The sequence below is a fragment of the Bos indicus genome, chromosome 28 (genome assembly GCF_029378745.1).
Source record: "Bos indicus isolate NIAB-ARS_2022 breed Sahiwal x Tharparkar chromosome 28, NIAB-ARS_B.indTharparkar_mat_pri_1.0, whole genome shotgun sequence".
In the NCBI taxonomy this organism is placed as follows: domain Eukaryota; kingdom Metazoa; phylum Chordata; class Mammalia; order Artiodactyla; family Bovidae; genus Bos; species Bos indicus.
The window spans coordinates 25739551-25755777 of record NC_091787.1 but is presented as its reverse complement, the minus strand read 5'-3'; the positions used below and the strand labels follow the sequence as shown (position 1 = coordinate 25755777).

The 16227-nt window shown below is 45.4% G+C and overlaps 1 protein-coding gene across 3 annotated transcripts in view; it reads right to left on the bottom strand.

The window, feature by feature from the left end:
- Positions 1-16227, bottom strand: part of HK1 (hexokinase 1) — a 131828-nt gene that overhangs the window by 84413 nt on the left and 31188 nt on the right. For 2 of the 3 annotated variants that reach the window (XM_070781822.1, XM_070781821.1), the window contains exons 3-4: positions 6183-6279; positions 2341-2388 (exon numbers count right to left, since the gene is read on the bottom strand). In XM_070781822.1, the coding sequence (XP_070637923.1) occupies positions 2341-2388; positions 6183-6209 (75 nt within the window). In that variant the 5' untranslated portion in view covers positions 6210-6279. The remainder of the gene's footprint in view (positions 1-2340; positions 2389-6182; positions 6280-16227) is intronic. The other variant, XM_070781823.1, reaches the window with a different exon arrangement.

Sequence of the window (16227 nt, the reverse complement as noted above, 5' to 3'; positions counted from 1 at the left end):
AAGTAGAGACAGAATTCAAATAGCCTTGCTCACTTTAATTTTTTTGACTGATTACTTATTATATTTGATCAGACCTTTTGTTTCTTTTAATCCCAAGGTGTGACTGATGAGTAGCTTGTATTAGAGATAGGAAAGTAATCAGCACTCTTATTTCTCACTGTTCATTAGCTTTAATCCAGTTTCTATGTAGAAATCTTTCTCAGCCACTTGCGTGTTTTGTAAGGGTCAGTCTAGTTAAAGCCAGATAATATCATGCATAAAACTTCAACTAGTTTAATTTTGGAATTATATAAAAATAAAACATTACCCAGAAAACTGAAAAACAAAACATATGAAAAAACAAAAATAAAGAACAAAAAATCTTCAACCAAGCAGTTTGAAGATATAAAGCCTAATAATATGCTTAAAATGGTTCAGGAAACAAAGGGGCCGCTAACAACCACTTCTCATTGTGAGACCCTAGGTGCAAGATGATACTACTAACCATCTGAGAGTCTAACCAAGCAAGGTTACCATCAAGAAATCGGTTACAATGGAACTTGTAACAGTGGAACTTGTACTATTTTCTTCCCACTCTGAGTGGATTATCTTGCACACACACCTCTGGGGATCTCTCTAGACGTATCCCCACATACCCATGTCTGAGTTTCCTGGATGCCCAAGGCTCATGCTCCTTGCCACTGCCAGACAGAATACAATGTAGTCACATGATGCCTCAGCCTAAAGATCTTTTGGACCCAGCTGCTAGAGTTCCTTAACCAGACACCCGGTGCCCTCCCCGCCCAACTTCATCAGCCTCCCCTTGTGTCTTCCACACCAGTATAATACCAGACAGCCTCTACAGGCTCCTTTCCACCTGTTCCAGGCTCTACTCTCTCTGCTGAGCATGTATATCTTGCCCTTACAAATTCCTTCCTCAATCAAGACCCTCTGCAGATCGCACCTCTTCTGTCCAACCTTCCTTCTCTTCCCAAGACATGGCTGAGTCCTCCTTCATCTGGCTCTTAAGTCACATGTCACCCTATGTTGTAACTTTTTTCTGTTGAGCTTCACTTCTCAACCATAAATCCTCAAACAATGGAGACTCTTATTTATTTTGGAAAGGAGAAAAATAGAGCTATACAATCAGTGGAATAAGGGTCAGGGCAGAGGTGGCTATGAATGCCAACCCAGCCTTGAGCCTCACCTAGGACCAGATAGTGGACCCAGATGTAGGAGAAATTGAGAGTTATTCTGCTTTTCTGCCAGCAAATTGGCTCTTAAGGGCTCTAATTTACCAGCTTTGCATGAAGCAATCCACCTCAGATCTACTTGTTGCAATTTTTTTTTTTTTGGCTGCACCAGCATGACTTGCAGCATCTCAGTTCCCCAACCAGGGATTGAACCCAGGCCATGACAGTGAAAGCCCAGAATCATAACTACTAGGCCACCAGGGAACTCCCTGTTGCAATTTTAAAGACACTGTAAAGTGCCAGCTTGGGGAATGAGAGGGGGGTGCCCACCTCAAATGGCACAGAACATTCTGTTTTGGGAGCACATGGGTGATGCCAGTAGGGAAGATCTGAGACCTGTCCATCCTCTGGGGTGGAGGAGTGGGCATCAGTTTCCTGACAAGCCTGCTCCAGCACACTGGAAGAGACAAGAGAGGCGAGAGACCCTTCCATTCCATCTCCCAGAGTCTCCCACAGTCAGGATGCCACACAGCTCCAAGACTGCAGAGCGCTGTGTTTTGCTCTGATGCTTAGCATTTTGCTTCTAAGAAAGGGCTCAGATGTTGTATATTAACGCATATATGTGGAATCTATAAAAATAGTATAGATGGTCTTATTTGCAAAATGATAATAGAGACACAGACATAGAGAACAAATGTATGGACACCAAGAGGGGAAGGCAGTGGGTGGAATGAATTAGAAGATTGGGATTGACACATATACCCTATTGATACTATGTATAAAATAGATAATAAATGAGAACCTATGGTACAGTTCAGGGAGCCCCAATTCAGTGCTTTGTGGTGACCTAAATGGGAAGGAAATCCAAAAAAGAGTGGATATATGTATATGCATGGATGATTAACACAACACTGTAAAGCAGCTATACTCCAGTAAAACTTAATAATATTCCAAAAAAAAAAAAAAAAGGATTAAGAAGGCAGCCTAGGAACAAAGTCCTCTCCAAAAGCCTCTGCCCTGGAGGGTGGTCTGGGCCCTCACCCCAGAATCCACTGCAGGGCTTCTCAGTAAAACCATGATCAGAATTTCCAAAGGGAATTGCCCTACACTAGGTCTCTTCTACAAAAACATTACAGAAGGAAATGGAAATAACACTGAGGTCTCTTACCTTACTTTCAGTAAGTGGGGGCTGGATTGAATTTTCAGTTTCTGTACCCTTAAAGACAGGACAAGATAAGGTGTTATAGAGGCATGCAAGTTGCATTCACGGCACATTGGTGCTTATAATTAACCAACAATGCTCAGAAAGTGAAAGTAATTACACGTAACCTTGAAATACCTAAGCATATCCTATAGCGGCAAATGAGCCTCTGGATGAAATGCAGCCGAGCTCAGAAATCTTCGATTCATGAATTGATTCACATCAGCCTTCATTAGGTATTTACAAATGTGCTGGGCCCTGTGCTAGAAGGCGGAGCTTCAAGGATGAAAACAACAGTGGCTCTGCCCTCAGGGAGCCACAGTCCACGAGAGAAGGCAGACATGCTCATCAATAATGAAAGCACAGCTGGCTGAGCTAGCTGCTAGAAAGGTGGGTAGGGAAGCCATGGGAACACAGGAATCTGTCTCTGCTGAACCACTGGCCCCACTGCATCCCCAAGACTGCAAGGTGAGATGCTTCCCGGATGAGTGTGGAGGAACTGCGGGCATTAAGCAGTGACCACTTGCTGAGTTAACACCCCGTCCTTCCATAACCCTCTAACAATTTCCCCTGCCAAACAGATTTGGAGAGCTGCTGCCAATCAAGTCCTTCATTGGAAGGACTGATGTTGAAGCTAAAACTCCAATACTTTGGCCACCTGATGCAAAGAGCTGACTCATTGGAAAAGACCTTGATGCTGGAAAAGATTGAGGGAAGGAGGAGAAGGGGATGACAGAGGATGAGATGGTTGGACGGCATCACTTACTCAATGGACATGAGTTTGGGTTAACTCTGGGAGTTGGTGATGGACAGGGAGGCCTGGTGTGCTGCGGTCCATGGGGTCGCAGAGTCAGACATGACTGAGTGACTGAACTGAACTGCCAAACAAGAGACAGGCTCATGTGGATTTTTTCATCATGGCAGCTGAGGTGATAAGGAGGATATAAATAGTACACTGCTTGCAAAAAAAACCCAAACAAAACCGCCACAACAGTTCGCCTCTCTGTATCTATGCTCTAGTGTTGTCTCCTCCCGCAGGGACTCTGGGACTGCCTGTGTGACTTGCTTGGGCCAGTAGCACAGTAGCAACAGGATGCAAGCACTTGAACAATGGCTTGTGCTGGGGCCTGCTCTCTCTTGCTGCTGTTGGGACTCTCGCAAACACCATTCTCAGTGGGTGAGAGGGAATGGAATCCAGAGTGACAGAGCACAAGAGGAAATCCTCCTTTCAAGGAAGGAGACCGAGGTTTCTAGAAGGTTGCATGGCAGCCAGCAGACATGTAGCCAGTCCCTGTGAGAACCAGCAGGAAAATCTGCATCCCCCTGAAAGGCAACCCCTATCTTTTCAGCATTTCTTGTCCTGCCTCAAGTAGAGAGTAGGTGCTCAATTAATGTTTGCAGTTATAAATTGAGAAGCCACGCCCTCTTCTAAGCAGACTCCAAACCAAAGAAGCCCTTATATAATGGTCCCTGGGACTTCCCTGGTGGTCCAGTGGCTAAGACTCCATGGTCCCCATGCACGGGCCTGGGTTCGATCGCAGTTCAGGAAACTAGATCCCTCAGGTCATAACTAAAAGATCCCTCATGCTGCAACAAAGAACAAAGATCCTGTGAGCTGCAACGAAGACCTGGTGCAGCCAAATAAAATAAATAAATAAATACTAAAAGAAAGAGAGAAATCACGGTCCTAGGGAAGCTAGGAAAACAAGAAAAGGCATCAAATGACCAGGACAATCCAGGGATGTCTTCCGCATGCCCAAGACCCAAACAGTCTAGGTTTTACATTGATACTTCATGACAGCAAGCTCCCCTGAAAGGGCTCTCATGAAATCTTGCAGATATCTGTAGGCCTAGAAAGAAGAGTGAGCGGTCAGTAAAAAATATTGTCTGGGGCTTGAGATAGCCAGGGAACCAAAGAAAAAGAAACTGAATGAACCATATAATTTTTGGCCCTTTGTTAGATGAAGAGTAGGAATTCAATATTCAAAGCACAACATTCCTAAGCTTGAAACAACTGGAAATAGAACTGTCCTGAGGAAGTTATGGTTTGAGTGGCATGCCTTGCCCTGAGCCTTAAGTTTGATGTGAAGGTAGAAAGAGCGAGGTTTTGGGTCAGAGAGACCTGAATTTATATCCTAGATCTGCCACTGACTAGCTGTGCAAAATTAGGCAAGTAATTTAACCTCTTCAAGCCTCAGTTTCTCCATCTGTAAAATGGGAATAATACCTGCTTTGTTGAGCCTTTGTGAAAATTAAAGGAATGTAAACTGAAGAGGCCGGCATGGGGTACTGCTCCTGAAATGGCAGCAGCTGCAGAAAAGATCATGTATTTATACAGAAGCACAGGGCAACAACACCAACTTATCCCAACTCACCCCGGGCTACTTGAGAGCTCAAAGCAGCCTCCAAATCGGCAGTTTTCAGCTTGTGTCTGAGACCCCAGAGCCCGTGTTCCTCTCTCTGGGCCCCCAAGTACCATGGAGGACCAGTCCTAGACCCACAGATTGACCTCAAATTCCAAGTGCCAGTGGCCAAGCCTGCTGACTGCCACCTGGCGCCTCTGACACTGGCTGCTTTGTGCCCCCAGTCCAAGGCTGGCCTGGCCTGTTTTAAACACTCAGTGGCATTCTGCCTGGAGCTGGCAAAAGCAGGCAGGGGCACAGGAAAGGGGCAGTGGGGACCAGGAGAGGTGGCAACGACACCCCAGATAAACCTTCTAGTTGGGAGGTCCTCCTCCTCCTCTGGGCAGGCAAAACTTGTCTCGTTCTGATTGTGGAGTAAAGGAGATAAGGGAAGGAAAAGAAGTTGAAGACCAGGGACCCACAGAGTCTCCGACTGTAACCAAACAGGCGCCTCAGATTCCGCAGAAGAGACAAAGACTGAGCTTCCACGTGGGAGTTAGAAAAGAGATTAAATCCAACTCTCTCAACACCCTGCGAGGTAGGACGGATGTGTTTGGGCTACACTTTGCAAAGTCCATCTCAGAAATGATGAAAGGCGCATTTTAAACCAGTCTTGCAGGACTGAGGGAAAGAGCCCCCACCTCACCCCACTCCTGTGTGCCCAAGCCCCTCACCTGAAGGCTAAAGCAGCTCACAAGCTCATATTTGGGAATTAATTTGACATCCAGGAGTGCTTTGGGCCACAGGAGTGTTTAAGATGTAAGATGCTGGTGTGAGAGAGTTCTGTCCCCAAGACTTTAGTTCTGCGATTGTCTGACTGTCTGTTGGGCTTAAAACCCCTCAGTGACTCTATTTCCATAACTTTAAAAAGGAGCAAGTGCGTCCTTGCCCAGAGGGGCCAGCTGCAGCACAAGTTAATTTAAAATGAGCCAGCCCACTCAGAACACTGTCCTGTAAACATCTTCCAGGATGTGTTTCAACATCCAAAGGAGCAGCAAAGCTGTCTGTAAGAGGCAAGAATGGGCTTCAGCTTTTACATGGCAACATAGAAAACAGCCCTGGAAGTCTTCTCTTAGATAGAAAAAGTCACAGTCTTGTTTTCATCACACATCTGTGAATTTGCAAATGACTATCTAGGAAGCAATTAAACAGAGGGGTTACATGAATAATCCTCTGGGCTCACCTTAGTCAGGACATTTCTGGCTCAGGTGAAAATTCAACTGCACAGAGAAAGGCTGGATCTGAGGGGCTCCTGACTTGTTCCATAACAAGTCCCTGCAGGGCTCTTGGTCTGGGGCTTCCATTGTAAAATGGATCCTAATGTAACTCCTGCCAGAGAGAGTGGGCTGAGCAGGAAGGGGCACATGTGACCTTGTGAAGTCAGAGAAAAGCTAGAGGAGCTCTTACCCATCCTCGCTGGCAGGTCTGCCCCATGGTGGGGAGGACACTTGCTGTCTGGAGGTCCTTTCCTCTCTTCCACTCTCAGCAGCAGGGGCGCTGACACCTGGAGAAAAGCAAAGTCCAGAGGATGCAGCGTCAGGGGCTTGTCACCTCGTTCCTGTCCTCACCAGCTGGGATGCTAAAGAGGCAGATACGGAGGACTGGGGGCTGAGTGTAGGCCCGTGTCTCCAAAAGTAAACTGTCATGAGGTTTCTGGCAGTTTATCATTCCAGAAGAAATTCCCAGGAACCTAGTCTGCAGGTGGTGCTTCATCCCAGCCTCAGCTGCCTCTGCTTAGAAAGAGGTCTGGTACTGGGTGCTCCTTTGGGGAAGGAACCAAGTAGGAACGGAAATTAGCCAAGACAACTCCAATGTTTCAGAAGCGTGATCTTCATCACAGTATCATTCTTCTCCCATGTGTAAAACAGGGTAGGGACTTCCCTGGTGGTCTGGTGGTTAAGACTTCATCTTCCAATGTAAGGGGTGCAGATTCAATCCCTGGCTGGAGAGCTAAGATCCCACATGCCTAGCGGCCAAAAAACCAAAATATAAAACAGGAGCAGTATTGTAAAAAATTTAATAAAGACTTTAAAAATAGTCCATATTAAGAAAAAAATCTTAAAAAAATAAACAAACAGGGTAGGGAGTATCTCTGGGCTTCCCTGGTTGCTCAGCTGGTAAAGAATCCACCTGCAATGCGGGAGACCTGGGTTTGGGAAGATCTCCCAGAGAAGGGAGCAGTTACCCATTCCAGTGTTCTAGCCTGGAGAATTCTATGGATTGTACAGTCCATGGGGTCGCAAAGAGTCAGAAACGACTGAGCGACTTTCACAGGGAGTATCTCTGTGTAAAAAAATAATTTTCTAATTACAAAAGCAATGTACACTCATCACAACAAAAGTCAGAAAATACAGACAAGTAGTTTAAAATTTTAGATCAGCTTCATTCCCAGAGAAACCAGCTCTATTAACATTGTGGTACCTGCCCCTTCCTTATATTTTTCTCCAGATAACTACATACCAATATGAATACAAAGATGGAATCATGCTATAATATACTTTTAAAATCTACTTTCTTCCATGGAATACGATATTATGAAAATCTTCTCATGTCAATTAATCAAGATCTCAGTGGCTTCTCTGGTGACTCAGTGGTAAAGAATCTGCCTGCCAATGCAGGAGATGTGGGTTGGATTCCTGGGTCAGGAAGATTCCCCTGGAGAAGGAAATGGCAACACACTCCAATATTCTTGCCTGGGAAAGTTCATAGACAGAGGAGCTTGCTGGATTACAGTCCTTGGGGTCGCAAAAGAGCAGGACATGACTGAGCGACTAAATAACAACAACAATAATCAAGATCTCATCATTTTTTGTTGGTTACACTGAGTAGAGATTTAGAATTTGTATACAGAAAGGCTAATTCAAGAATCCTTATTCAATAGCCTAAAGTCAAAATTCATAGCAATATTATTGTCTGTACATATCATGAACAGCTTACAAACATAATGTGATTTGCCTAACAATTAGGGTGCTGCAGCAAATCCAAAGCCTCCCTACAATTTGGGGCCTTTTCAGTTCTCAGAGGGTAAGCCAAGAGTCCAAGCTTCTAAACACTGGCGTAAGCTGGGCATGCAGCCACTGAATCCCAACAGTTCAGGGTGTGTGAATTCTGCCAGACTTGGTCTTGGCAGGATATCTGGAGCACCCCTGACACCCCAAAGCCTCCCTGGCCCAGCTCAGAGGCATAAACAAAACTTGTGGGGTTGCTTTGTTATTTGTTTACCTAAACAAAATTTCATTTAAAGTTCACACTTAATTCCTTTATCCCGAGAATTTCTGGAAGAGAAAAGACACAAACTTGGCTATCAAATATTCTTCAGAGAATTTAGAAATATCAGTGCTTTGACATTTACTTGCTAACTGCCCCCCCAACTCTTCCATCAGAGGATAAGCTCCCAAGATATGGGGACTTGGCGCATTCCCTGGTTCTAGGCACATGGTAGGTGTCGAACATAGTCTACAGGTTGGGCTACTTGGTTTGGAGCCCTATTCAGCCACATAATAGCCTTGACTCTGGAAAAGTTACTTGGCCTATCTGAGTCTCAGTTTCCTCAACTGTAAAATGGGGAGAATAATAATAGAGCCACACAGGAATGAGGTACATACGCTTAGAAGCTTGGCATCTAGTGCATATTCAGGATATGTTCATCAACCATCATTCCTGTTGATTGATAAGCAAATTTACTGAAATCCAAAACAGCTGTGAAAGAAGAAAGCGCATTTACTGAGAGCCAGAAAAGGCTTATAATTAGGGGGCACAGCCTGTTCAGAGATGGTTTAAAAAAGTGAGTCCACAGGGAACACAAGACAGTCTGTTGGGGTGACTGAAGATGCGATCAGGACTTTTATTTACAACTTTTAAAATCGAAACCTGTAACTTTTTTAGGCTAGTCTTTATAATGCGTACATTATTTTAGTACCTTACTAAATGTATATAATTTTTAAAAAATTGAGATATAATTCACATACCAAAAGATTCACATTTCAAAGTACGTGTATACTTTGGTGGTTTTAGTGTATGCAGAAGGTTGTGCAAACATCACCACTATCTAATTCCAGGATATTTTCATCACCCTCAAAGAAACCCTGTAGGGAATTCCCTGGCTGTCCAGTAGTTAGGACTCCATGATCTCACTGCTGACGGCACAGGTTCCACGTCTGGTCAGGGAACTAATATCCCAAGAGAAGAGTGGCCAAAAAGAAAGAAAGAAAGAAGGAAAGAAACCTTGTACCCATCAGCAGACACTCCCCACTTACTCTCCCCACCCTAGTCCCTGGCAACCACTAAGCTACTTTCTTCTCTGTGGATTTGCCTATTTTGAACATTCCACATATGTGGAATCATATGTGTATAAAATCTCAAAATAATTAAAATACATGCATTTGGGAATGTGCCTGCAAAAGTATCTTACCAAGAGAGTGCATGACCAAAAAAGTTTGGAGACATCCGGCTGGGAGTGTAAAGCCAGCTTACTTTTATCCCTGGTTCCTCTTAGTTTGCTCCACAGGCACTAACAAAAGGTAATAAGCTCTATCAATCTAGTGCTAATGAAATTCCAGTCATTGGCACAGTCCAAAGAAAAGTATGACCTATGGGCAACAAACATTTTGCTTTGCAATTTATGATTTAATTCAATTTTTATAAAAAGAATGTTAGATAGAATAACAAAATAGCAATGCAGCCTAGGACCTGGGCTCAATCCTTGCTCTGCTACTTACTGAACTTCTCTATGTTTCCTTGTATCTAAAGTGGAGGTCATAATAGGTGACAACGAATGACCCTTCTCTACTTTCTTTTTTGGCTGCACCACACGGCTTGCAGAATCTCAGTTCTCTCATGCTTGCGTGTGTGCATGCTCAGTTGTGTCTGACTCTGCAGCCGCATGAACTGTAGCCTGCCAGGTTCCTCTGTCCATGGAATTGTCCAGACAAGAATACTGTAGTGGGCTGCCATTTCCTCCTCCAGGGCATCTTCCCAACCCAGGAATCAAACCCAAGTCTCCTGTGTCTCCTGCATTGGCAGATGGATTATTTACCTGGGAAGACCCTGAGCTCTCTTACCAGGGATTGGATTCAGGACATGGCAGTGAATGCCTGAAATCCCAACCACTAAACCACCAGGGTACACTCCTATTTGCACTAGAACATGGCCTTAGTTAGTGCTCCAGCTCTGTTCCCCTACTTACCTGGTAAGGGTAGTATGTCAAATTTATTTCTAAGCAACATCTCCTAGGATAAAGATCATCCCTGATTGGTAGATTGCTCTTGGTTGGACTAACTATAAACACTAGATAGAATACCATAGTTTTGGGTTTCCCTCAGAGTGGTGATTCTTGTCCTGTCCCCACAGGGACCCTGGAAGATGTCCCCATGGAATTGTTACAAGAAAATTTGTCTCCTGTGGGGAAGGGAGATTTTAAGCTAAAAGGAATTCTGCACCTGCCTGATGAGATTTTGTCTCCTCCTATCTGTGAACTGCTACACAGACTCCTTCAGAAAAGAAGCACTTGGACTTGTCCTGCAGGCAAGCTGTGGTTCCTGTCTTATAGTCTTGCATGCAGAATGGGGCCAAGTGTGGACTGTGGCAATTTTTGAATCTGGAGGTTTAGTAGAGTCTAGGAACTCTCCTGATGTGCATTGCAGATTAAGTAATGTGGAAAGCCTGGCATACATAAGTACTTAATAAGTGACAACTATTAGTACTAAATAAATATGGCCATTATTATTATTAATGTTATATCTACACTTACCAACTCAGAGCGGGCAACAGATTATTCTAACTCAGAGAAGCCCAGGTGTGGGTATCAAGCTGCCAGATATAGCCTCATTATGAAGCATGAGAAAATACCTCTCTGTAATTCTCAAAGGTGAAATTATAAAGATGTCCATTCACCGAGTATTTATTTATACTAGATGTTAGGAGCACTGTAGTGAAAAAGATTGACACATTCCCTGCCCTTGCAGAGTTTATAGCAATTAAAGAGCAATGATAGTGTTAGGTAGTTAGAATAGGAAAAAGGAGTCCAGAATGGCAATGGCTAAAAGACAAAGAAGGGAAAAGTCGGTGAAAATAGAACAAAAGAAGGTCTGAGGACCGGATTGAAGACCTCAGGTAAAACAAACAGCCCTCCTGGCTAGCCCAATTTGCATAGGGCAGGCTCAGGGGAAGGAGAGCAAACATAAAAACAAGAGCCAAAATTGGGCTTCTCTTCTCTTCACATCGTTTGGGTGGCCCACCCTCATGCCTTGAGGTTGTATTTTCCTTTGCTTGCCAAATAAAACTGAGCTGTAACACTGATCCGTCCGTCACTTCAAATTTTTGCTGTGGTGAAACAGAACCGAGGAAATTACAAACTCCTCGGACATCTATGGTGCCGTTTCTCAGATTTAACCTGGCTGAAACAAGCTCAGCTTGGTCCCTGAAAGGCAGAGGTCAAACACAGCAGAAACCCAAATCAGCAAAAGCTCCTGCGGTGGAAGCTGAATGCAAAGAAACCTCAGTGCAGTGGAAGTGACAAGAAGCCCAGCATGCTGGAAACTGCGACAACAAAAACAAACTCAGCAGGAAGCTCATGCAGCTCAGTCCCAGATTCTAGAAGACCTCTGGTTGGGGTAGGAAGTCCTCGCCCATATGGCTTGAAGGACATATGGCTAACAAAATCTTAATTCCTTTACAATCTCCTGTTGCTTGTCTCCTTGAACACCCTGCAAACAGGCGAGTGGAAGTGGGTGCAATTGAGGGACTCTGGAGAGGCTACTCCCCAGTGTGTTACAAAGGCTGCACTGTCCTCTGTGCTCTTGTAGCTGTTGCCCAAGCAGGTGGGGGTTCTTCTGTCCTTAATCTTCTTTGTGCCAAGGATCAGGCCAATGAAAACTGTGAGCACAGGTCAGGTATTTAGTAGATTTTCCAGCAGGTTATGAAGGGGATTCCTTGGCACGTTTTTCCCACTGCTTTTTCCTCCCATCCTTCAGGTCCTCTCTCCTGAGACTTGAGCCTGGCCAAAACCCATGGTGCCTGGTTTTAAGACCTAATGAAGCTCAGGGTCTTGATGTCTCATTGCAAAAAAATTCAGTGAGAGACACAGCAATAGGTAAGAGGTGGGTTTGTTTGGATTTATAGAGAAGTACAGTCCACAGGGTGTGGGCTATCAAAGAGGGTGAATGTGGTGGCCATGGAATGTGGTATGGTTAGTTTTTCCAAGCTGGGTGATTTCGTATGCTAATAAGTGGGAGGACCATCCCAACAATTGGGGAACCACCAACTCCTTGGTCTTTAGACAGTGCCCTGGAACTGTCTTGGCACCTCTGGGTGTGTCAATTAGCTTGCAGATTGAGGATCAAGGTTTAGTTGAATTTGACTTGTCATCTTGAACCCATTTGATTTTAGTCAGTTTATGTTATGTCCTTGGGCCATGTCGTTCTTTCAAAAGTTGTGCCCTGCCCCCTTCCCTCCTGTTACATGCTCTTTTCCTGAGCCCACAATGTTGTCTGGGCTCACAATGTTGCTGCTACAATCTTCTGGATGGACAAACAGAAGATAGCTAGCCCTCGCAAGAGAAATACTGTGTAATATCCAATCTTTCTAGATATTCAGGCCTTCATCTTCCATGTTTCCTATAACATGTGCAACAACAGCATCTCTCAGTGAACCCACTAGGGTGGGTGACAGGCACACAATGCCTGTTAGAAGTCCATCTGCTGGTGGCATCCCTCCAAGGGCAATTGGGCTTCAAGGGATAATGTTTGCCACTTTGGGAGTTAGCCCTGCAGGCTGTTTGGACCCAGACCCTTACCATCCTTCTCCTAAAGTTACAAACATACCCCCAGATCAAATCTCCACTCCACTTTTATGGAACATCTGGTTTGTTACCCCTTGTCAATTTGTTTTTAAGCCACTTACTAACTCCTACAACCAGGACCCTCCCCCCTTGTAGGTAACTTTGCTCCATCCTGCTTAGAATTAAAATACTCTTAATGCCTCTAACAGGACCAGATAACCCACTCCTTTGTCACTACTTCTGTTATTACCTAGAGTGGGTCTATGACAATGAAATGTTTACCACTGAAAACACCCTAAACTGCTCTTATGGAAGACTAGGAGAGGAAATCAGTGATTTACATTCCCTTAGAGCAATAAGAAAATCGCATGGATGGAGGAGCCTGGTAGGCTACAGTCCATGAGGTCGCAAAGAGTCAGACACGACTGAGCGACTTCACTTTCACAGAGCAATAAAAGGATAAGGCTTATGGTTGTTTCACCAGGTTCTCAGTCTCAGGGCACAGACTTGGATTGCTTTACATCATGGTATCTATTCCCATCCACAGTGGACAAACCAGCAGAGTTAAGATTCAGTTCAGTTCAGTTCAGTTGCTCAGTCGTGTCCCCTTAATTCTACCCAGCACTGGTCACACTGGAGACCTTGGGGATGCCCAACTCCAGTCCGAGGTCCCCAGGAAGTCGACCTGCCTCGACCTGCCTAGGGATCTGGTCCTCGGAAGGTTGTCATGCCTCAACCTGCTTGGGGATCCGCCTGTCCAGGGATCCCAGGAGGTCGACATGCCTCGACTGCCCAGACCCCCAATTCTCGGAAGGCCGACCTGCCTCAACCTGCTCGGGGATTCAGTCTCCAGGTAGGCTGTCAGGCCTAAGCCTACCTGGGGATCTGCACCCTGACCCAGGGATGCCTGGCTCTCAGGTTGCAACAGTACTGGGTAGGATAAGCTTTAGAAAGACTCACCCCTAATGAAGTTCACCCATAAAAATAGAAGGAGGCCTATTAGTTTTTGTTTTTTTTTTTTTCCCTGCCTGTCATGACTGTCTTTCTGATGGGAAATAACCAATCCACTTCCCAACAGACACCCTTGAGATGCAGCCTTGATAACTGGAAGCTGTTCGATCCTCTAACCCCAAGGAGAAGTCTCTTAAAATTCTTTTGTGCTACTGCATGGCCACAGTATCCTCTGGGGGACAAGGAACACTGGCCTGAGGATGAGAGCTTAAATTACAATACCATCCTGCAGCTAGACTTATTCTGCAAAAGACAAAGGAAATGGACAGACATCCCCTATGTGCAAATTTTTTTCCAACTGAGAGATACGAAGGAACTCTGTCTTAAGTATGGGGTTGTTGTATGCCCTAAAAGTGAGCCTACTAGGCAAATGGTGTGAGGAACAATCAAGAGAAGGAAGCTCCTTGTGAAGGCTCATCTCCCATGGCTCCTGAGTTGCCTAGCACTCCTTCCTTGTATCCAAATGTGTCCCCATATCCAGGAGCACCCCCTCCATGAAAACCAACTCGAGTGTGTCCCTTAGTTGAAACTGGAGGAGAATTCAGACCAACCAGGGTCACAAGCCCTTCTCCCTCTTAGAACTAAGACAGATCAAACAAGACCTGGAAAGCTATACAGATGACCCAGGCAAATATATAGATACATTCCAACACATTACGTTAGCCTTTGACTTGTCATGGAAGGGTATCATGGTCATATTTAGTAAAACTTTATCTGACCCTGAGCATGCTAGTTTTCTCTAAGTATGGTTTCAGTGTGTCTGCCCTCTGATGCCCTCTTGCAACACCTACCGTCTTACTTGGGTTTCTCTTACCTTGGGCGTGGGGTATCTCTTCACGGCTGCTCCTTACCTTGGACGAGGGTTATCTCCTCACTGCCGCCCTTCCTGACCTTCAACATGGGATAGCTCCTCTAGGCCCTCCTGCGCCTGCACAGTCACGGCTTCTTGGAGGTAGGGTTGGTCCTCCCGGCCGCCGCCCCTGGCCTCAGGCGTGGGGGCCTGGGGTAGCTCCTCCCAGCCACCGCCCCTGGCCTCGGGCGTGGGAGTGTGGAGCAGCTCCTCCCGGCCGCCGCCCCTGACCTTGGACGCAGGGTAACTCCTCTCGTCGCCGCCCTTGACCTCGGACACGGGGTAGCTCCTCTCGGCCGTTCCTGCGCCATCGCAGCCTGGCACTCTCAGCCACTGCCCCTGACCTCGGACGTGGGGTAACTCCTCTTGGCCGCCACCCTTCGGGCATAGGGTCCTCCCGGCTTCTGCCCCTGACCTCGGACATGGGGTAGCTCCTCACGTCCGCGCTTAGCGCGCCGGTGGCAGCCGCCTGCCCAAGGTAAGAGAAACCCAAGTAAGACGGTAGGTGTTGCAAGAAGGCATCAGAGGGCAGACACATTGAAACCATACTCACAGGAAACTAGTCAATCTAATCACACTAGGACCACAGCCTTGTCTAACTCAATGAAACTAAGCCATGGCTGTGGGGCAACCCAAGATGGGCGGGTCATGGTGGAGAGGTCTGACAGAATGTGGTCCACTGGAGAAGGGAATGACAAACCACTTCAGTATTCTTGCCTTGAGAACCCCATGAACAGTATGAAAAGGCAAAATGGTAGGATACTGAAAGAGGAACTCCCCAAGTCAGTAGGTGCCCAATATGCTACTGGAGATCAGTGGAGAAATAACTCCAGAAAGAATGAAGGGATGGAGCCAAAGCAAAAAGAATACCCAGCCGTGGATGTGACTGGTGATAGAAGCAAGGTCCGATGCTGTAAACAGCAATATTGCATAGGAACCTGGAATGCCAGGTCCATGAGTCAAGGCAAATTGGAAGTGGTCAAACAAGAGATGGCAAGAGTGAATGTCGACATTCTAGGAATCAGCAAACTGAAATGGACTGGAATGGGTGAATTTAACTCAGATGACCATTATATCTACTACTGCAGGCAGGAATCCCTCAGAAGAAATGGAGTAGCCATCATGGTCAACAAAAGAGTCCGAAATGCAGTACTTGGATGCAATCTCAAAAACGACAGAATGATCTCTGTTCATTTCCAAGGCAAACCATTCAATATCTCAGTAATCCAAGTCTATGCCCCAACCAGTAATGCTGAAGAAGCTAAAGTTGAACGGTTCTATGAAGACCTACAAGACCTTTTAGAACTAACACCCAAGAAAGATGTCCTTTTCATTATAGGGGACTGGAATGCAAAAGTAGGAAGTCAAGAAACACCTGGAGTAAGAGCCAAATTTGGCCTTGGAATATGGAATGAAGCAGGGCAAAGACTAATAGAGTTTTGCCAAGAAAATGCACTGGTTATAACAAACACCCTCTTCCAACAATACAAGAGAAGACTCTATACATGGACATCACCAGATGGTCAACACCAAAATCAGATTGATTATATTCTTTGCAGCCAAAGATGGAGAAGCTCTATACAGTCAGCAAAAACAAGACCAGGAGCTGACTGTGGCTCAGATCATGAACTCCTTATTACTAAATTCAGACTTAAATTGAAGAAAGTAGGGAAAACCACTAGACCATTCAGGTATGACCTAAATCAAATCTCTTATGATTATACAGTGGAAGTGAGAAATATTTTTAAGGGCCTAGATCTGATAGATAGAGTGCCTGATGAACTATGCACAGAGGTTTGTGACATTGTACAGAA